This window comes from Jaculus jaculus, chromosome 5 (genome assembly GCF_020740685.1).
Source record: "Jaculus jaculus isolate mJacJac1 chromosome 5, mJacJac1.mat.Y.cur, whole genome shotgun sequence".
NCBI classification, from domain to species: domain Eukaryota; kingdom Metazoa; phylum Chordata; class Mammalia; order Rodentia; family Dipodidae; genus Jaculus; species Jaculus jaculus.
In genome coordinates this window covers 160,683,222-160,701,590 of record NC_059106.1, presented here as the reverse complement: position 1 = coordinate 160,701,590, position 18,369 = coordinate 160,683,222, and the positions used below count along the sequence as shown (strand labels likewise).

Below are 18,369 nucleotides of genomic sequence, written 5' to 3'. Positions count from 1 at the left end.
AAACCCAACCTAAGTAACATTTAGGTTTCTTGACCCAGTCAAGTCAAGTTTGCTGACTATTAAATTCATGCATCATTCACGCCTACAATGTGCCATGGATTATGCTACCAACTTTCTGGTTTACACTTGATATTATATCATTGTACTGTGTTTATTGCTTTATGGTTAATATACTGATCATCTCTAAAAGCAGTCTTTTTCATTTCAAAGAAGTGACTTTTAATGCTGTTGTTCCTTATCCAGCATTGCGTGCATGCTAGGCAAGTGTTCCTGCCACTGAGCTATAGCCCCAAGTCTCTCACTCTTCTGTTACCATGCACAACAAGAAAAGACAATCTGACCAAGCCATACAATATACAAGAATATAATTGTGGGTTATTTTGAGACAGGGTCTCATCATACAGCCCAGGCTGGTCTAAAACTTACTATAGAAGATAACCTTGGATTCTTGATCCTCCTACTTGGAACACACATATGCTGAGATCAAAGGCATGCATCACCACGCCTGGCTGTTTTTTTTTAAAGTTTATTTTATTAAAGAGAAATAGAGAATGGGCATGTCAGGGCCTCTAGCCACTGCAAACGAATTCCAGATGCATACACCACCATGTGCATTTGGCTTACATGGCACCTGGAGAATCGAACCTGGGCCAGGTCCTTAGGCTTCACAGGCAAGCGCTTAGCTGCAAAGCCATCTCTCCAGCCCTCTTTGTTGCATTTTTAATCAGAGAGAGAGAGAAGTGTGTGTGAGAGAGGGAGAGACAGAGAGAAGTGACACGCCAAGGACTCCAGCCACTGAAACTGCACTTCAGGCATGCGCACCATCTTATGCACACATATGACACTGTGTGCTTGTGTCACTGTGTGTTTGGCTTATGTGGGACCTGGAAAGTCGAACGCGAGTCCTTAGGTTTTGAAGGCAAATGCCTTAACTGCTAAGCCATCTCTCCAGCCCTTTTTTTGTTTTTTTGAGGTAGGGTGTCACTCTACCTGAGGCTGACCTGGAACTCACAGTGATCCTCCTACCTCTGACTCCCAAGTGCTAGAATTAAAGGCATGCACCACCACCCCTGACCTTAACACTTTTTTACACTCACGTAAAGTACACTTTTCTAGAATAACATTAGCACTGAGCTCTGCTAGTATATATTCCACCTATGGGAACATGTATTCTCACCACTAACCTGTTCTCAGGTTCAGATTGGGGTGAACCTCGATGATTATTCACAAGCCTTGGTGTAAAGGAACTTGTTGGTGGTGAAAGATGCGTTCTTGGAACAATTTCCTTCATTGGAGGAAAGCGCTGACTTGAAACAGGGTTTGTCCGAAACAACACTTCATGATTAATCTGTGGGAAGGAAAACATGGATCTTGAAGGAATTATTTAAGCAGACATGCACAAAAGAGGTGAACATGCCCCCCCACAATCTTGTCTTTTTACCTCATGCAAGAAGATAAGGAAAATTATCCTGAACAAGTCAATTCCTTATGTTAAGCAGGGATTGACAAATAGACTAATGAGCCAACCCAACCTTCAATGAGCAAAGAACAGTTTTACAATTAAAGATGTGAGCAAATCAAGTAAGTAAGGCTGTATGTGGCTCCCAAACCCAAGCACCACGTTGAGAAGCAAAGCGACCCACTCGTCGTGCTCCTGCAGACCTGCTCACACCCTCACTGCCACACGAGACAACATGCACATCCCAGAGCAGAGCAAATCTTCTTTTTTGTTTTGTTTTTTGGTTTTTTGAGGTAGGGTCTCAGTCTGGTCCAGGCTGACCTGGAATTAACTCTGTAGTCTCTTGGGTGGCCTTGAACTCATGGTGATCCTCCTACCTCTGCTCCTGAGTGCTGGGATTAAAGGCGTGCGCCACCACACCCGGCCAAAACTTCTTATATACGCAATGTTACTTACTGATACTCAGCCAAGTAGCTCACCCCCTCAGGGTGGGAGACCTAATTCAGGGCCTGGCACAGACTACACAAGTGCGATTATCACTGAACTAAACCCCCATCCCTTCGGTTTTCAAGACAGGGCCTTTCTATGCAGCCCAGGCTAGCCTCCAACTCATGATTCTCTTGTGTCAAATTCTGGAGGACTGGCATATTACAGGTGTGTACCTCCATATTCAAGCTCTCTAATGATAAAATCCTTAAAAGACTGCTTTACTTTATATAAAACACAACCAAACACTAACAATCTGAATCAATAACTTGCTGAGTTATAAAATAGGGCAAGGAGGGGTACAAAAAGAGAATGTAAAACTAGGGTCTAGAGAGATGGCTTAGTGGTTAAGCGCTTGCCTATGAAGCCTAAGGACCCTGGTTCGAGGCTCAATTCCCCAGTACCTATGTAAGCCAGATGCGCAAGGTGGTGTATGTGCCTTGAGTTTGTTTGCAGTGGCTGGAGGCCCTGGTGTGCCCATTTTCTCTCTCTCTTTCTCAGTCTCTTTCTCTGTGTGTGTGTGTGTGCGCATGCGTCACTCTCAAATAAGTGATGATAAAATAAAAGAGAGCATAAAATTCAATAAACTCTTAGTTCAGTTGTGCAAGTCCAAAACTTTAAAAATCTACATCAGTTAAATCAAATGCTTCCAAAAAACTGAGATACAGATATAAAATGGAAAACTTCAAGTTACCCGAGGGATCACTTCTGGTTGTCGGATCCTTAATCTCTCCCTGTTGCTTAAAAAAAGAAGAAGAAGAAGAAGAAAAGTGAGTATGTTTATATTCACCCTATTATTTCTCAATCCTGTTTTGTAATGACTTACCATTTCACTACCATGTTACTCAGATATCTACAATGGACTTTGCCTCAGTTTCATGATAATCACGGGCAAACCCTTAGACAAGGTAATACTTTCTTGCCCCCACCTTTCTCTCTTCCATTCTCCTTTCTCTTTCCCTTTCTTTTTAAATCTCACTAACACTGTAATGTGTGCCTGAAGCTTTCAATGTCCATAGGCCTGAATCAGACTGTTTGAATAAGAGATAACATGGGCTTTTAAGTGGTTGTTTCTTTACTTCCAAAAGTGCTGATAAATGTAATTATATAATAGCATACTACATGACAAAATTGGCAAGAAGAATACTTCATTTTTATTTTTTATTTTTGGAGGCAGGGTCCCACTCTAGTCTAGGCAGGCCTCAAACTTAGTGATCTCCTACTTTAGCCTAGGAGTGAAGGCATGTGCCACCTTGCCCCTTGCGTGCTCCTATCTTACCCATCCTGCAAAGACTATTACAGAAATAACTCCTGCCACGTAATTTCTTGATTCATATCCAGCCTTGCCTCCCCTAGTCAGAAGCACTGTCGTCCTTGTAATGTGGGGTTGAACTTTCTACAGACTTAGTAACTTCTAAATGGCAATGTGCTCATCTCAGCTTCTGTCTTAAGAATGTAAGCTTCCAAGGGGAGTAGTCACATACAATTCATCTAGTATGGCTCAAAAGATGGCTCTCCTCATGCCAAGCATGCGCAGCGGGGCAGCCACGGAGACCGGGTGGCAGTCAGCCAGCAGGCCAGCGCTCTCGGACAAGCGGCCGCCGCGCTGTGCTCCACAGCCCTGCGAGCCTGCGGTCGGGGAGCACCGAGGTCACGGCCTCGCCATCTGTACTCATCTGCACTCACTTCTTCTTGTAGGTCTTCTCGTAAGTGGGGTGCACTAGATCCTCATCTTCAGGCTCTTCTGGAACTTCACAATTTCTGCACAGGAAAAAAATCACGGGAGTAACTCCTCACCAGCACCAAGCCAAACATCTCCAACAGTACTTTCTACCTTTCCAAAAAGGGTACTACCAACTATATGGTACCTGAACTGTGGGTCAGGGTTATTGGAGCAATACCATTTTTCTGGAAGTTGATCTATCCCATCAGGTAATTTTCGCCACTTTAGACAAGAATCACACTGAACCCATGTCTGATCAGGACGCTTCCTTTAACAAAACAAGGACAAAATATTAATATAAATAACTAGTTTTCCTCCTGAAAATGCCTGTATTAATGTATATTTCCTTAAAATTTAAAATATTGACTACTTAAATGTCTTATTTAATAAAAGTCTCCATTAAATTTGTCCTATGGAGCCAGGTGTGGTGGTGCATGCTTTTAATCCCAGCACGTGGGAGGTAGAGGTAGGAGAATCGCCATGAGTGTGAGGCTACCCTGTGACTACACAGTGAATTCCAGGTCAGCCTGGACTAGAGTGAAACCCTACCTTTAAAAAATAAAAAACAAACAAACAAACAAAAAATTGTCCTATGGGATGAGAGGGAAGAGAAACAAAAATTTGTTTGAAAATAACATAATGAATCCTGATTCCTTATATGCTAATAAAAATACACTGAAGCCGGGCATGGTGGTGCACACCTTTAATCCCAGCACTTGGGAGGCAGAGGTAGGAGGATTGCCATGAGTTCAAGGCCACCCTGAGACTACATAGTTAATTCCAGGTCAGCCTAGACCAGAGTGAGACCCTACCTGAAAAAAAAACCAAAAAACAATACTGAAAACATTAAAAATACAACTAAAAACTATCTACAATAAAGACAAATTAAAAAATATTCCATGTCTTGCCCTGAAATCTGTAATGTCAAATCTATAGTAACTATCACAAAAAACCACCCCCACACAGAAGATCTGTAGCCCAGGCTGGCCTCAAAATCCTCCTACCTCAGCCTACCTAGTACTGGAGTTACAAGTGTCTGCCATCACGCCCAACTTTACATAGTTTCCTTATAGGACTTGTTATTTTAAAACAAAGTATGAAGTTGAGCTTGGTGCTGCATACCTTTAATTCCAGCACTAAGGAGGTTGAGATAGGAGGATCACTGTGAGTTCCCGGCTAGCCCGGGCTAAAGACTGAGTTCAGGTAAACACGTGTGGGCTAGAGACCCGACCTCAAAAAAAAAAAAAAAAAAAATTAAAAACTACATAGACTTTTTTATATGTCAAGATTTTATCTTTTCCTCTCTCTTCTTTCCTTCCTTCCTTCCTCTTTTCTTTTCCCTTTTCTTCCCCTCCCCCTCTTTCTCTTTCTTTCCTGGTTCCACAATCATGATCCTCCTACCTCTGCCTCCCAAGTGCTTAGACAGGTATGTAATGCCACCAATAGCTTTTTTTTTAATATAAACACTTTTTTTCTCTCTCCTTCTTTCTTCAGACACAGAGAGAGAATGAATAGGCACACCACAGCCTCTAGCCACTACAAACAAACTCCAGCTGCATGCGCTGGTTTATGTGGGTCCTGGTGAATCAAACTTGGGTCCTTTGGCTTTGCAGGCAGAAGCCTTAACAGCAAAGCCATCTCTCCAATCCACCAATAACTTTTTCAACCCAGTTTCTGCAAAGTGAGGCAGGAGCCAAGCATGGTCCTAGTAATTACACTCTCCTAATGTTTCTGAGTGTGTGGTGTAACCTGCTAGCAAACTATGAAACTAATCTTTCAAGATTAGCATCTTTTAGCCGGGCATGGTGGTGCACGTCTTTAATCCAAGCACTTGGGAGGCAGAGGTAAGAGGATCGCCATGAGGCCACTCTGAGACTACATAGGGAATTCCAGGTCAGCCTGGGCTAGAGTGAGACCCTACCTTGAAAAAATAATTTTTTTTTAAACGAAAGACAATGACCTGGTGTGGTGGTGTATACCTGGTAATCCTGGTACTTGGAAGGCAGAAGCAAGAGAATTATGAGTTTGAGTACAGCCTGGACTACATCGTGAGTTCTAGGATAGCCTGGGCTACAAAATGAAACCCTGTCACAAAGCAAGCAAAACAAAAGTAAATGATATCAACATCCATCCTACATATGGGTAAATACTGCTTGAGACTTTTGTGTGCATGTACATATGAATAAATTTATTTATTTTGCATTACAGACATTCATGTTGTAGAATTTGTTTCCCCCACAGTAGGGCCTTGTTCTAGCCCAGGCTGACCTAGAATTCAGTATGTAGTCTCGGAATGGCCTTGAACTCACAGAAATCCTCCCACCTTTGCCTCCTGAATACTGTACACCTGGCTCAGAATTTATTTTAAATATGAGTTAGAGTCATAAGTTTGTGAAAAACTATCATCACTGTAAACTAAGCCATTTTGGTATCACAGCGACTTTGTACTTTTTCTTAAACGTACTTACTGTATGTCTTCAACTGGCAAATTCATAGGATATTCTGCATTTTTTTTCACCTTCATTTCATTCCAATAATCATTCAGTTTATCTCCTAGTGCAGTTATTGTAAGCCTTAAAAAAAAGTAAATTTTAAGTTCAAAAAAACTACAAAGATCAATTTTCAAGCATTAAACATAAATAATCTACTAATGACCACTACAGGAATGCTGTGAAGAGAAAATAGCCCTCCACAGTGTATGACAAATAAACATTAAAGTAATGCCAATGTTCTGTAAGGTCCTTTTTGTGTTCCTGGAACAAGACAGGCTTATTTAGGAAGTAAGACACAGAACAGCAGCAGGGCCTGGGGTGAAGCTCCGGATAAACTGCTGGTCTAACATGCAGGAAGCAGCCACGGGTACAATCTCCAGCACCGAAAGAACAGCACAAGAGGCTCTCCGTTAACAAGCTTTGCATACAGCCATTACTGGGAGAACCAGAGGCACCTTTTTAAATCCCAACCCACAGCTCCAAATGAAATCAGAACATTTTAGTTTATGAAAGCCATCATTAGCATGGAGAGTTCAATAATTTCACTTCTCCCATAAGCAATCAGTAAGTGCACCCATGAAATTGAAACTAAGGTGAAAACTCAGTGATTTTCTATTAATGAGCCAGGTGAATAGTAAGTAGATAGCCATACCTCATTCCTATACTCAAGAGAAAAAGTTATCAATAATTCACCAGTAGAAACAACACGTGCTAGCCTTTTCTCTCTCTCTCTTTCTCTCTCTATCTCTCTTTTTGAGGTAGGGTCTCACTCTAGCCCAGGCTGACCTGGAATTCACTATGTAGTCTCAGGGTAGCCTTGAACTCATGGCGATCCTCCTACCTCTGCATCCCAAGTGCTGGGATTAAAGGCGTGCGCCACCATGCCAGGTGCATGCTAGTTTTTTTATGTTCTCTCTACTTACTATGGGCTTCAATTTATAGTTTCAATGTTCCTTTTAATAAAAAAAAAAGTCGCAAGGTCTGGGGAGATGGCCTGAAACCACCCAAGTTTGACTACCAGAACCCACATTAAAAAGGAGCAGGGTGTGGCTACACACATCTGAAACTTCAGAAGGGAGTAAGAGGAGACAAGCCAGGACAGAGAATAGCTAGGCTGGGATTGGCAATCAAAAACGGCAGCTCCAGGTGGAGGGGAAACCCCATCTCATGGATGTACCAGGATGAGAAACAAGGAAGGGCACAGATTGCTTCTTAGCCTTTTGGCTACGATCAAGTGGACAGGGGACCCCAAGTTCTCCTCATATGCACCTACACACATGCGCATGCATGCACCGTACATACTCTACATATACAACCCCAAACGTCTCAAGCTCAGTATAGTGGCTCATGGCTATAATCCCAGCACCCGGGCGGCTGACACAGGAGGATCATTTTGACTTGGAGGCCAGCATGGTATACAAAATGAGTTCTAGGTCAACTTAGGCAAGCAAGACACTTTGCCTTAAATAAATACATGAACGAACGGTCACAAATAGGGCATAAGTGAATAAAGCAGTTGCTATACAAGAGAGAGAACCAGTTTGGGTTCCCAGAAATATAAATGCTGGATGGGGCCAGGCATGGTGGCATACACCTTTAATCCCAGTACTTGGGAGGCTCACTGTAAGAGGATCTTTGTAAGTTCAAGACCATCCTGGGCCTACAGAATGAATTCCAGGTCAGCCTGGGCTAGTGTGAGACCCTACATCAAAAAATAAAATAAATAAATAAATGCTGGATGGGCTCAAGTGCTAAGTGATTGATAAAGAGATCTGGCCTTTCACACATGTACACACATACCCACCCATACATAAGAGAACATGAGTATACACATGCAAAAGAGTCACAAATGAAGTGCTGAAACTTACCAAGTATGTTACCTGTGTCTAAGAAGATGGCTAGTAATAAGCAATTTTCTCTTTGAAGATCAATATGGTGAATTATACTGATTTTTTAATTATTAAAACCACCCCATCAATGATTGAGATGGGGAGTTAATATGATGGAGAATGGCATTTCAAAGGGGAAAGTGTCAGGGGGGAGTGAGGGAATTAATCATGAAAAATGTTAATAAAAATTTAAAAATTAAAAAAAAACCACCCAGGCAATTTTGGAATACAGTTCACTTGGTTTTAATGGTATTATTATTTTTTACATATAACTTGATCGTATCTATTATTTTAAGTCTATGACAATAAGAGAATGATATATATGTCCTTTCTTTCCCCATTTTTTTTACAGGTAAGGTGCTTGGATTTAAGGTGTAAGATACCATTACGGTTTATATTTGTTCTTTTTTTTAAAATTTTTAAATTTGCACACTTGTGTGGTTTATGCCTTTAACCATGAGCCATCTTCCCAGCCCTTGAATTTCCTTCCCCCCCCCCTTTGTTTTGAGATAGGGTCTCACTGTAGCCCAGGAATTCACTATGTAGTCTCAGACTGACCTCAAATTCACATCGATCCTCCTACCTCAGCCTCCCAAATACTAGGATTAAAAGTGTGTGTCACTACACCCAGGTAAACTTACTTTCTTAGTGTATTCTGGAATTTATTATCAAGGCTATGGCTTTTATACCTTTAAATTTTGTGTGATAAGACAGACATTGTGGCACATGCCTTTAATCCCAGCACTTGGGAGGCAGAGGTAGGAGGACTGCTGAGAGTTCAAGGCCACCCTGAGACTACACAGTGACTTTCAGGTCAGCCTGGGCAAGAGTAAGACCCTACCCTGAAAAACCAAATAAATAAATTAATTTAATTAATTGAGCTGGAGGGATGACTTAGCAGTTAAGGCATTTGTCTGCAAAGCCAAAGGACCCAGGTTTGATTCCCCAGGACCCACACTAGCCAGATGCACAAGGGGGCACATGCATCTGAAGTTCGTTCGCAGTGGATACAGCCCTAGCGTGCCCATTCTCTCTCTCTCTCTCATTCCCCCACCCCCTTTCTCTCTGTCAAATAAATAAAAATAAAATATAAAAGAAATTGAGTGCCGGGCGTGGTGGCGCATGCCTTTAATCCTAGCACTCGGGAGGCAGAGGTAGGAGGATCGCTGTGAGTTCAAGGCCACCCTGAGACTCTGTAGTGAATTCCAGGTCAGCCTGGGCTAGAGTGAGACCCTACCTCGAAAAACTAAAAAAAAAAAGAAAGAAAGAAAAGAAATTGTGTGACAAGACCTTCATAATAGAAGGGGGAAATTATGACATCAAAATAGAAGCCAGACTAATTGGAAAGAAGCAGGGCTTCAATGGAGGGTGGATTTGAAAGGGGGAAAATGAGGGCAGTGGGAGGGAATTATTATGGTTTATTGCCTATACTTGTGAAAGCTGTCAATAAAGTTCAAAGAAAAGTATATGTGAGATTAATGCTACTTCTTCCTTAAATGTTTGATTTAATATGGGCTGTTTTCTAAGGCTGATTCATTTTCAAAGGAATGTGTTGTGTTCATATTGTCTAGAATGGTGAACTGTTCACACTGCCCTCTCAATGGCTTTGCATCTGTAGGATCAATAAGAGCCTTTCAGTCTCTCCCTTCTGTGGTTTTGTTTGCCACAGGGCCTCATTCTGCAGCCTACACTGGCCTCTAACTCATGGTAATCTTACTGCCTCAGCCTCTCTGGTGCTGGTTATTACAGCCATACATTACCTTGCCAGGTTTGTTATTTTTCATTTTTATAACTTATGCTTTCTCTCCTTACTTGCTGAGCTTGCATATCAGCTTAATTTCATCAAAGAACCTTTGGTTTTATCAATTACCAATTGGTTGTTTCTCAGCAAACAGTATGTTCAACTCTGTCTTTACCAATGACATGTAATTCTGAGATTCATTAAATATAGAGGAAATTCATGCCACGTGTGGTGGCATAATGCCTATGATACTACCAGTTGGGAGATACAGGCAGGAAGGATTAGTGTAGGTGGTTTTGAGCCTGTTGAGGCAAATGTGTCGTTTGCAGAACACTCTGTTTCTGCTGACACTTTGTTTTGAGAAGAAGGACAACTGTGCCTCATCCCCAAATGCTGGGAACAGTGTCTGTGTTGTCTATTCTCCAGTTGTTACAGCGGTCTGGTATTCCTTCATCTATAGCCTCAAGTTAGCCAAGATGTCTCCTGCTTCTGAGATAAGGAAGCTATAGGCTACTTTGCTTTATATAAGCCATTATCTGGATAAACTCTGTGTGAACCCTGTACATAGAGCTGTTCTAATAAAAACACTGCAAGATGCTGCCTCCAGCACGCCTATGCAGAAATCACCTAGAGTTCCCTGCTTCTGTTTGCTCGCCCCAGTCTCAGCTCAATTCCTCAGCACTGGTCATTCAAGACCTACAACAGGTTCCGTGGGCATCAACAGGTGATGTCAACAGATTAGAATTTCAGGAGAGCCCCAGCTACCTAGAAAATTCAAAAGGTTTTTTGTCATCCAGTTCCTTATAATATTAGTCAATAATTTATAAATGGGCAACATACCTGTACTCATTAGTGTAGTCAAAATCTTGTTTGTTATGAGTTGGCTTAAGGAAATTACACTCTATAATTCCCACAACTCCAACACCCATGTTGTTTGCCTGAAATAAAACAAAATTAGCATTTTAAGCATAACACATGATATTCAACAAATATTACATTAATTTTTTTTTTTTTTTGATTTGTGAGGGGAGAGAGAATGATATGAATGGACATGCTGGGGTCTTTTGCCACTGCAAACGAACTTCACACACATGCATCTCTTTGTGCACCTGGCTTTATGTGAATACTGGGGAATCAAACCTGGAGCAACCCAAGCCACAGGCTTTCCAAGCAAGCACCTTTAACTGCTGAGCCATCCCCCCAGCCCAAAATTTTGTTTAAAATATTTTCCTGGACTTCCGGGTAAGATTGCTGCATAGTAGCCACGCCAAAATAGTCTAGGGAGGGAAATAAGCAGAAAAACAGCAAAATACACTCTTCTACCAAAAAGTAAAGGTATGTAAGTTATTGTCAACCACAGCAGAGAAGCAGGAGAGACTCAGATCTTCTAGAAAGGAGGAAACCAGCCCAAATCCTGCCGAAACCCCAGCAGCCCCGATCCACATGCCCAACCAGGCAGCCCAGAGCTACAGGAGCAGAAACCAGGTGAAGACATTTTCCACTCACATCGGCCTCCATAAAAAGTCAAGAAACCTGAAGGGGAAGACAGCAGGGACCTGCTGAGCAGCTCCAGTACAGCTCCAGGGGTCCTGCACAGCCTCCCACCCCCAGCCACCAGTGCTGCGAATCACTGGAGGACTCATTCAGGCCCTGTCCGAACGGCATCCAGCATAGCCAGTCAGAACCCCAGATCGAGCAACCCAAGCAGCCTAGCAGGACAGAGCACAACAGAGAGGGATCGAGGTGAACACTTAGCATTGGTGAGATTGGAAGACAACCCAAAAGGTAACAGGGCCTGTGTACACAAAGCCAGGTACACAGGCCTGCAATGGAAGTGCTAATCTCTCTCTCAATGTCAGGGCAGATTATGTGTCACATCTGATTGATATATTCTTGGTTTGCTTTACCATTCGCAAATAGGCTGTATTTTGTTGTTAACTATTGTTGCCTTGGACATTTCCTGATTTATAGCCTTTGGGGTCTCACTAGGCCCAAGCTAACCTGGAACCTGTTTCAGGCCAGAAGTCACAGCCTCTAGTTGACAGGACGTTGGCTCTGGCCCATCTGCTTGTTTTAATACCCACTCTTGCACATTCTGCGCTGGTTTTGACTGAATGTGTATATTGCTCAGTCGAATTTTAGAATCTGCCAGTAATTTGCTCCACGCAGCCTACTAGAACACTTGAAGAGCAGGCAAACTCAACCCTAGAGTGACTTCTGCTGCTTCTCTTGGAGTACTAGAGCTACACCTGGCACCTTAAACTCCTACCCTGAAGATATATAAAGTTGGATTTACATAGCTAAGAACACTGCAGATAGTTAGAAAACCCAAGCATCAAATAACTCAAGGGGCAAAAATCTCTACATTGTAATATAACAAACAAAAAATACAATTCCACCAAAAATTATAAATCCATCAGAAATGACTTCCAGTGAGACTATTTTAGATGAAATGCCTGATAAAGATTTCAAAAAAAAATTATTATATCTATGTTCAAAAGAATAAAAAAAAAAAACTGAAGGAATCCCAAGCGAACACAGGAAATAAATTTAATGAAATAAGGATGTCAATACAAGACCTGAGTAAAGAAATAGAAATTAAAATAAAAAATCAGAAATATTAGAAATGAAACACAGATTAAGTCAAACAGAAACTCTATAGAAAGTCTCACCAACAGAATGGACGAAGGAGACAGAGTATCTGAAGTACAAGACCAGGTGGCAGATCTACTACAGTCCAACAAAGAGAATTACAAACTAGTAGGAAGGCAGGAATGGGAATTTCAAGACATTCAGGACACTATGAAGAGAACAAACATAAGAATTCAGGGCATAGTAGAAGGAGAATTTCACCCCAAAGGCGTAACAAGTATTTCCAACAAAATCAGAGAAGAAAACTTATCCCAAATAGGAAAAGTGATGCCAATACAGGTACAGGAAGACTTTAGAATGCCAAACAGACAAAATCAGGAAAGAACCTCTAACCACTATATTATAATTAAACTATAAAATACACAAACCAAAGAAAATATATTGAAAGTAGTTAGAAAATTTAAGTCACATACAAAGGCAAGCCTATCAGGTTAACACCAGATTACTCAATACAAACTTTAAAAGCCATTAAGGGCTTGGGATGATGTATTCTAAGTTCTGAAAGATATGAACTGTCAACCAAGATTACCTTATCCTGCAAAGCTATCCATTCAAATACACAAAGAAATAAGGACATTTCACAACAAAAACAGGCTAAAGCAATATATGAACACTAACACTAACCCAGCTCTACAGAAAATACTTGAAAGGATCCTCCATATGGAAGATTAAGAACAGCATACACATAAGTAAACAGAAAAAAAAAAAACCATACACAAATAATAGTTAATGCAAGAGAGTAAAGGAAAAACTGGAAGAACTACAAAATAAGAATGGCAAGAATAAATACGTATCTTTCAATAATAACTCCTTTTTTTTTTTTTTTTGCTTTTTCAAGGTAGGGTCTCACTCTGGTCCAGGCAGACCTGGAATTCACTATGTAGTCTCAGGGTGGCCTTGAACTCATGGCAATCCTCCTACCTCTGCCTCCCGAGTACTGGGATTAAAGGTGTCCGCAATCACGCCCCGCTCAATAATAACTCTTAATTTCAATGGCCTCAATGCCTCAACCAAAAGACACAGGTTTGCAGACTGGGTTTAAAAGCAGGATCCTTCTATTTCTTGTTTCCAAGAAACTCAGCTTTCCATAAAAGACAGACATTATCTTAGGGTTAAAGGATGGAAAACGGTATTTTAATCAAATGGGTATAGAAAACAAGCAGGTGTCACTATCCTAATATTTGACAGGGTAGACTTCAAACCAACATTAGTTAGTTAAGATAAAGAAGGTCATTTATATTTATTAAAGGAATACTCCAACAGGAGGAGAGGACATTACAACTCTAAACATATATACACCTAACATGGGGGCTCCCAATTTCATCAAACAAACACTATTAGAATTAAGGTCACAGAAAATATCAAACACAGTTGTAGTAGGTGACTTCAATATCCCACTCACATTAATTGACAGGTCATCCCAGCAAAAAGTAAACAGAGAAACATCTGGACTAAATGAGGTCATAAAATTTTTTCCTACTTTTTTTTTGGGGGGGTTTTCGAGGTAGGGTCTCACTTTGGCTCAGGCTGACCTGGAATTTACTATGGAGTCTCAGGCAATTGCCTTGAAGTCACGACAATCCTCCTACCTCAGCCTCCCGGGTGCTGGGATTAAAGGCGTGCGCCACCACACCCGGCTTTTTTCCTGCACTTTATTTTACATGAGTCTCATGGAAATTAGACTAAAAAGCCTTTCTGGTAAGAGTTAATTCCTAAATACATTAGCTTCGTTTTCCCAAAAGCACTATTAACAAATGTCAAGTGTTACCTCCACATTTATACAAGGGAAAAAGGGCTAGCATGTAATTTCTTAAGAATAGTAAACAGAAATAACACATGTCAATATGTGCAGCACCTAGCCAAGGTTTGTCATATAGATAGAAGTTCCAAGTTCAACCTGAGAACGCTGGCTCACACATGTAATCCCAGCACTCAGTACACTGAGGCAGGAGGATCGCAGAGTTTAGGGCCAGCCTAGGCTACAGAGTGAGATCCAGCTCAGCCTAAACTACAGTGAGACCCTGCCCCCCCCCCAAAAAAAGTGAAAAGTACAACTGCCCATGAGTGTTGAGGCAGGAGGATCGCTGGAGAAATAACTTAGTGGTTAAGTCACTTGCCTGCAAAGCTAAAGGACTCAGGTTCAATTCTCCAGGACCTACATAAGCTAGATGCACAAGGTGGCACATGCATCTGGAATTCTTTTACAGTGGCTGGAGGTCCTGCTGTGCCCATTTTACCTGCCTCCTTCTCTCCCTTTCTCTCTCTCTACCCAGGCCCAGAAAGCCAAATGTCACATGTTCTCTTACATGTGGACACTGGCTACAAATGATTGGACTTCCATGTGAGTAGGAATAAAACTCAGTAGCACAGGCCAGTAAGCAAGAAAGGGGATGTAAAGGGAACAGAAAGGTGGGGTGGAGGAGGCTTAATAGCACGGTATTGTATATATGCATGTTGAAGGACAGATATTAGGGATGGAAAAGCTTCAGTGAGGTCAGGGGAAGAGACTGAGTAAAGGAAAGGTGGAGGGAGGGCTCATCAAAATCTAAGAGGATATAAGTAAGTCATATGGAAACCTACTCTGTTAGACAATGGAACACTCAGAAGCCATACATTATTACTAGAAAATTTTCAGTGCCAGAAATGGGATGCCTTCTAGTGAGTTGTTGGTGGGGGAGATCACTGATACTCCCAAAACATTACAGGCCATTGTCGAAGCTCTTGGTTTACCACCAGGAATAGATGGTAAGACCCTATTGCTAAAGATTCCACATACTGGAGCTGCAAGGTCACTGAGAAATCCTGCTGGAGCTGAGCTGAAAACCCCCTCCATGTAGACCAGCTGACAGAAAGCTGGAAAAAGCTACACTGCATGCAGTTCAATGAGAGAGAGAAATCACCAGTTGAGATACTCAACAGTGGACACTGCAAGTCCTAAATTTGGCCAACCAGGCCAAATGAGCCAGTGGGTGCAATAGTGGCATGTCTGTTATGGGTGAAACCAACCGTTCTCTAATTGGACTGGAGGCCCACTCCATGGGAGGGAATATAACCCTGATACTAAAAACCTACAACAGGGGTAGCAATGAGCCCTAGGGGTATAACTCCTGCACTGTCTGGCTAAATGTATATACCTACATATACATATACATATATACATATACCCTAATAGGAGGAAAAGATGATGACATCAAAATAAAATAAAAACTGCCAGGCATGGTGGTGTACACCTTAAATCCCAGCACTCAGGAGGAAGAGGTAGAAGGATTGCCAAGAGTTCAAGGCAACCCTGAGACTACATAGTTAATTCCAGGTCAACCTGGGCCAGAGTGAGACCAAACCTCAAAAAACCACAAATAAATAAATAAATAAATAAAATAAGGACTGATTGAAATGGGGAAGAGGTATGATGGAGAGAGGAGTTGCAAAAAGGAAAGTGGAGGGAGGGAATTACCATGGGTTATTGTCTACAATTATGGAAGCTGTCAATAAAAGTAATAGATTAAAAAAAAATTAAAAATAGATTAAAAAATAGATTAAAAAAAGAAAAAACCCACAAAATTAATTAATTTTAAAAAAAAAGATTCACTCCCTTGTTGGTAGTATAAATTCTCTATCTTCCTTTAGAGAAATAACTGTTTATTAGGATCAAATGAAAAATTAATACAAAGATTCACATTCAACACAAATATCCTTTTAAAAAGTTTAATAGCAAAAGCTATGGGCAAAAAGCACTGTAAAATTACTTTTTAGCCATTAACATTATCCTTTTGTTAGAAATAAGACTTTTTCTTCTTAAATATAAAATCTTACCTTTAACTGACATCCAACTTTTTCATATGCTTTGATGAGTCTATTTCTGTGATACATCATTATTCCATAATGATCCTTATTTCTACAGTTGAATCCAAAAGTAATTCGTACAGTTTTAGTCTTAAAAGGTTAAGAAAAATGATGAAAACATTTCATTCCTTTCTAATCACCCTTTCTATTTCATTATTAATTCCAAAAGTATACATAAAAAAGGCAAACTTGGAGAATATTAGAATTCTTAGAGAATAAAGGAGGCAGACTTGACTAACACAGCATCATAAATAAAGGATACTAGAAATTTTGGTCGGTAAACATCGCGTTCGATGTAGGCAAGACTCTTCGACACAAGCTGGGTCTTCACTTTCTGTCCACGTAGAATGATCTGCATTCTTGGCTTTAGGTATAATATGCTGCAGTACGCCTGCCGGAAATGACAACCGTGACTCCTCACAGACTTGCTCAGCACTACTCAGATGTGGGTTCAACAAGAAAGCAACCAGCTTACCAGCATTAATTCTTTAATAAAGTAAGCTATGGGTGGTAGCATGACCTATATAAAACCAGTACTTTGAAGGTTGGGTCAGGATGATTAGGAGTTCAATCCATTCTTGGCTACAAAATGAATTGGGAGCCAGCCTAGATTACATGTAACCCTTTCTCAAAAAAATTAAAACCATGTTACCCTCTGCTAATAATAATGATGATAATAAAAATTAAAACTGGGGATGCAGAGATAGCCTAAAAGCCCAGGTTTGACTCCCTAGTAGCCATGTAAAACCAGATGCACAAAGTGACCCATGCTTCTGGAGTTCATTTGCAATGGCACGAGGCCCTGGTGCATCTACTCTCTTTCTCTCAAACAGTATTTAAAAAAAAAAATTAAAACCAACAACAAAAAGCCCCAACTAAGATCTGACCCACTAAAGTCAAATCCCAGAGATATTTACCAGTTACATAAATTGTAACTTTGTTGTAATAGGTAATATAATTATCTATTATTTATTGCTTTGGGAAACAAGGTACATTAGATATGTAGTCTACATTATAAAAATTACAAAAACACTGAATTTGGCTTTGTGACTCGAACTAATCACTATAGCCACATACGTATAAAAAAATAACTCCACCAATTCAGATAATCTAAACACATAATCTAAGAACTACAAGCACTATCAGACATTATAACTTTGCAATTAAAATAACTTTGTGGTTGTTGTTTTCTTTTTCTGAGGCAGGGTCTTGCCCAGCCTGACCTGAAAATCAGTATGTAGCCTCAGGGTGGCCTCAAACTGTTGCCTCTGCCTCCTGAGTGCTGGGATTAAAGGCATGCACCACCAAACCCGTCATGTTTTCTCCTTTTTTCCTTCCTTTTATTTTTCTTTCTCTCTTGTTTTTCATATACTCTATGCTGTCCTTGAACTCCTGATCCTTCTGCTTCCAAATTTTCTGGGGTTCCAAGTGTTCAACATATTTATTCTCAATTTATGCAGTGCTAAACTCAGGGTTTCATGCATGCTAACAATCATTACCAACTCAGCTATACCTCACTCCCTAAAACAAGGTTTTCTTAGTAAATAAAACATGCAATGCAACAGTGAAAAAAGGTCAACAAGTTGATTTGTGTCTGAGATACTTCCAGTAGAGACCACTGGAGGGTCTGAGATAGAACCCAAGTCTGGTCCCTAACATGCATGTAAAAAGCCAAACATGCCTGTAACCTCAGGGGCAGAGAAAGGAGGATCACTGGAGCTCATGGGGCAGCCATTCTAATCAATAACACTTGGCGTGGGCTAGGGAGATTACTCAGTGGTTAAGGGACTTGCTTGTAAAGCCTAATGATCCAAGTTCAAGTCCCCAGTGTCCACATAAAGCCAGATGCACAAAGTGATGCAGCGTCTGGAGTTTGTTTGCAGTGGCTGGAGGCCCTGGCGTGCCCATTCTCTCTATCTCTTTGCTTACAAATAAAAAGAAGAGGGAAAAAAAATCCTGGAGAGAATCTCCCTCAGGAAAGTGAGGGTGACGAGTGACAGAGGCCTTCCCAGAGCATGTTCCTCCAGCCTCCCTCGCACGCACATGGGGAGGGTGCATCTGCACACACCACACGCACACACGCA

At 41.1% G+C, this 18,369-nt stretch overlaps 1 protein-coding gene across 2 annotated transcripts in view; it reads right to left on the bottom strand.

Moving 5' to 3' along the window:
* The window catches only part of Morc3 (MORC family CW-type zinc finger 3), a 55,720-nt gene that overhangs the window by 8,841 nt on the left and 28,510 nt on the right, over positions 1 to 18,369 (bottom strand). Inside the window, exons 7-14 of one of the 2 annotated variants that reach the window (XM_045150438.1) lie at positions 16,548 to 16,676; positions 16,256 to 16,375; positions 10,631 to 10,728; positions 6,137 to 6,241; positions 3,814 to 3,936; positions 3,632 to 3,706; positions 2,640 to 2,685; positions 1,185 to 1,348 (exon numbers count right to left, since the gene is read on the bottom strand). In XM_045150438.1, coding sequence (XP_045006373.1) covers positions 1,185 to 1,348; positions 2,640 to 2,685; positions 3,632 to 3,706; positions 3,814 to 3,936; positions 6,137 to 6,241; positions 10,631 to 10,728; positions 16,256 to 16,375; positions 16,548 to 16,676 — 860 coding nt within the window. The remainder of the gene's footprint in view (positions 1 to 1,184; positions 1,349 to 2,639; positions 2,686 to 3,631; positions 3,707 to 3,813; positions 3,937 to 6,136; positions 6,242 to 10,630; positions 10,729 to 16,255; positions 16,376 to 16,547; positions 16,677 to 18,369) is intronic. The other variant, XM_045150439.1, reaches the window with a different exon arrangement.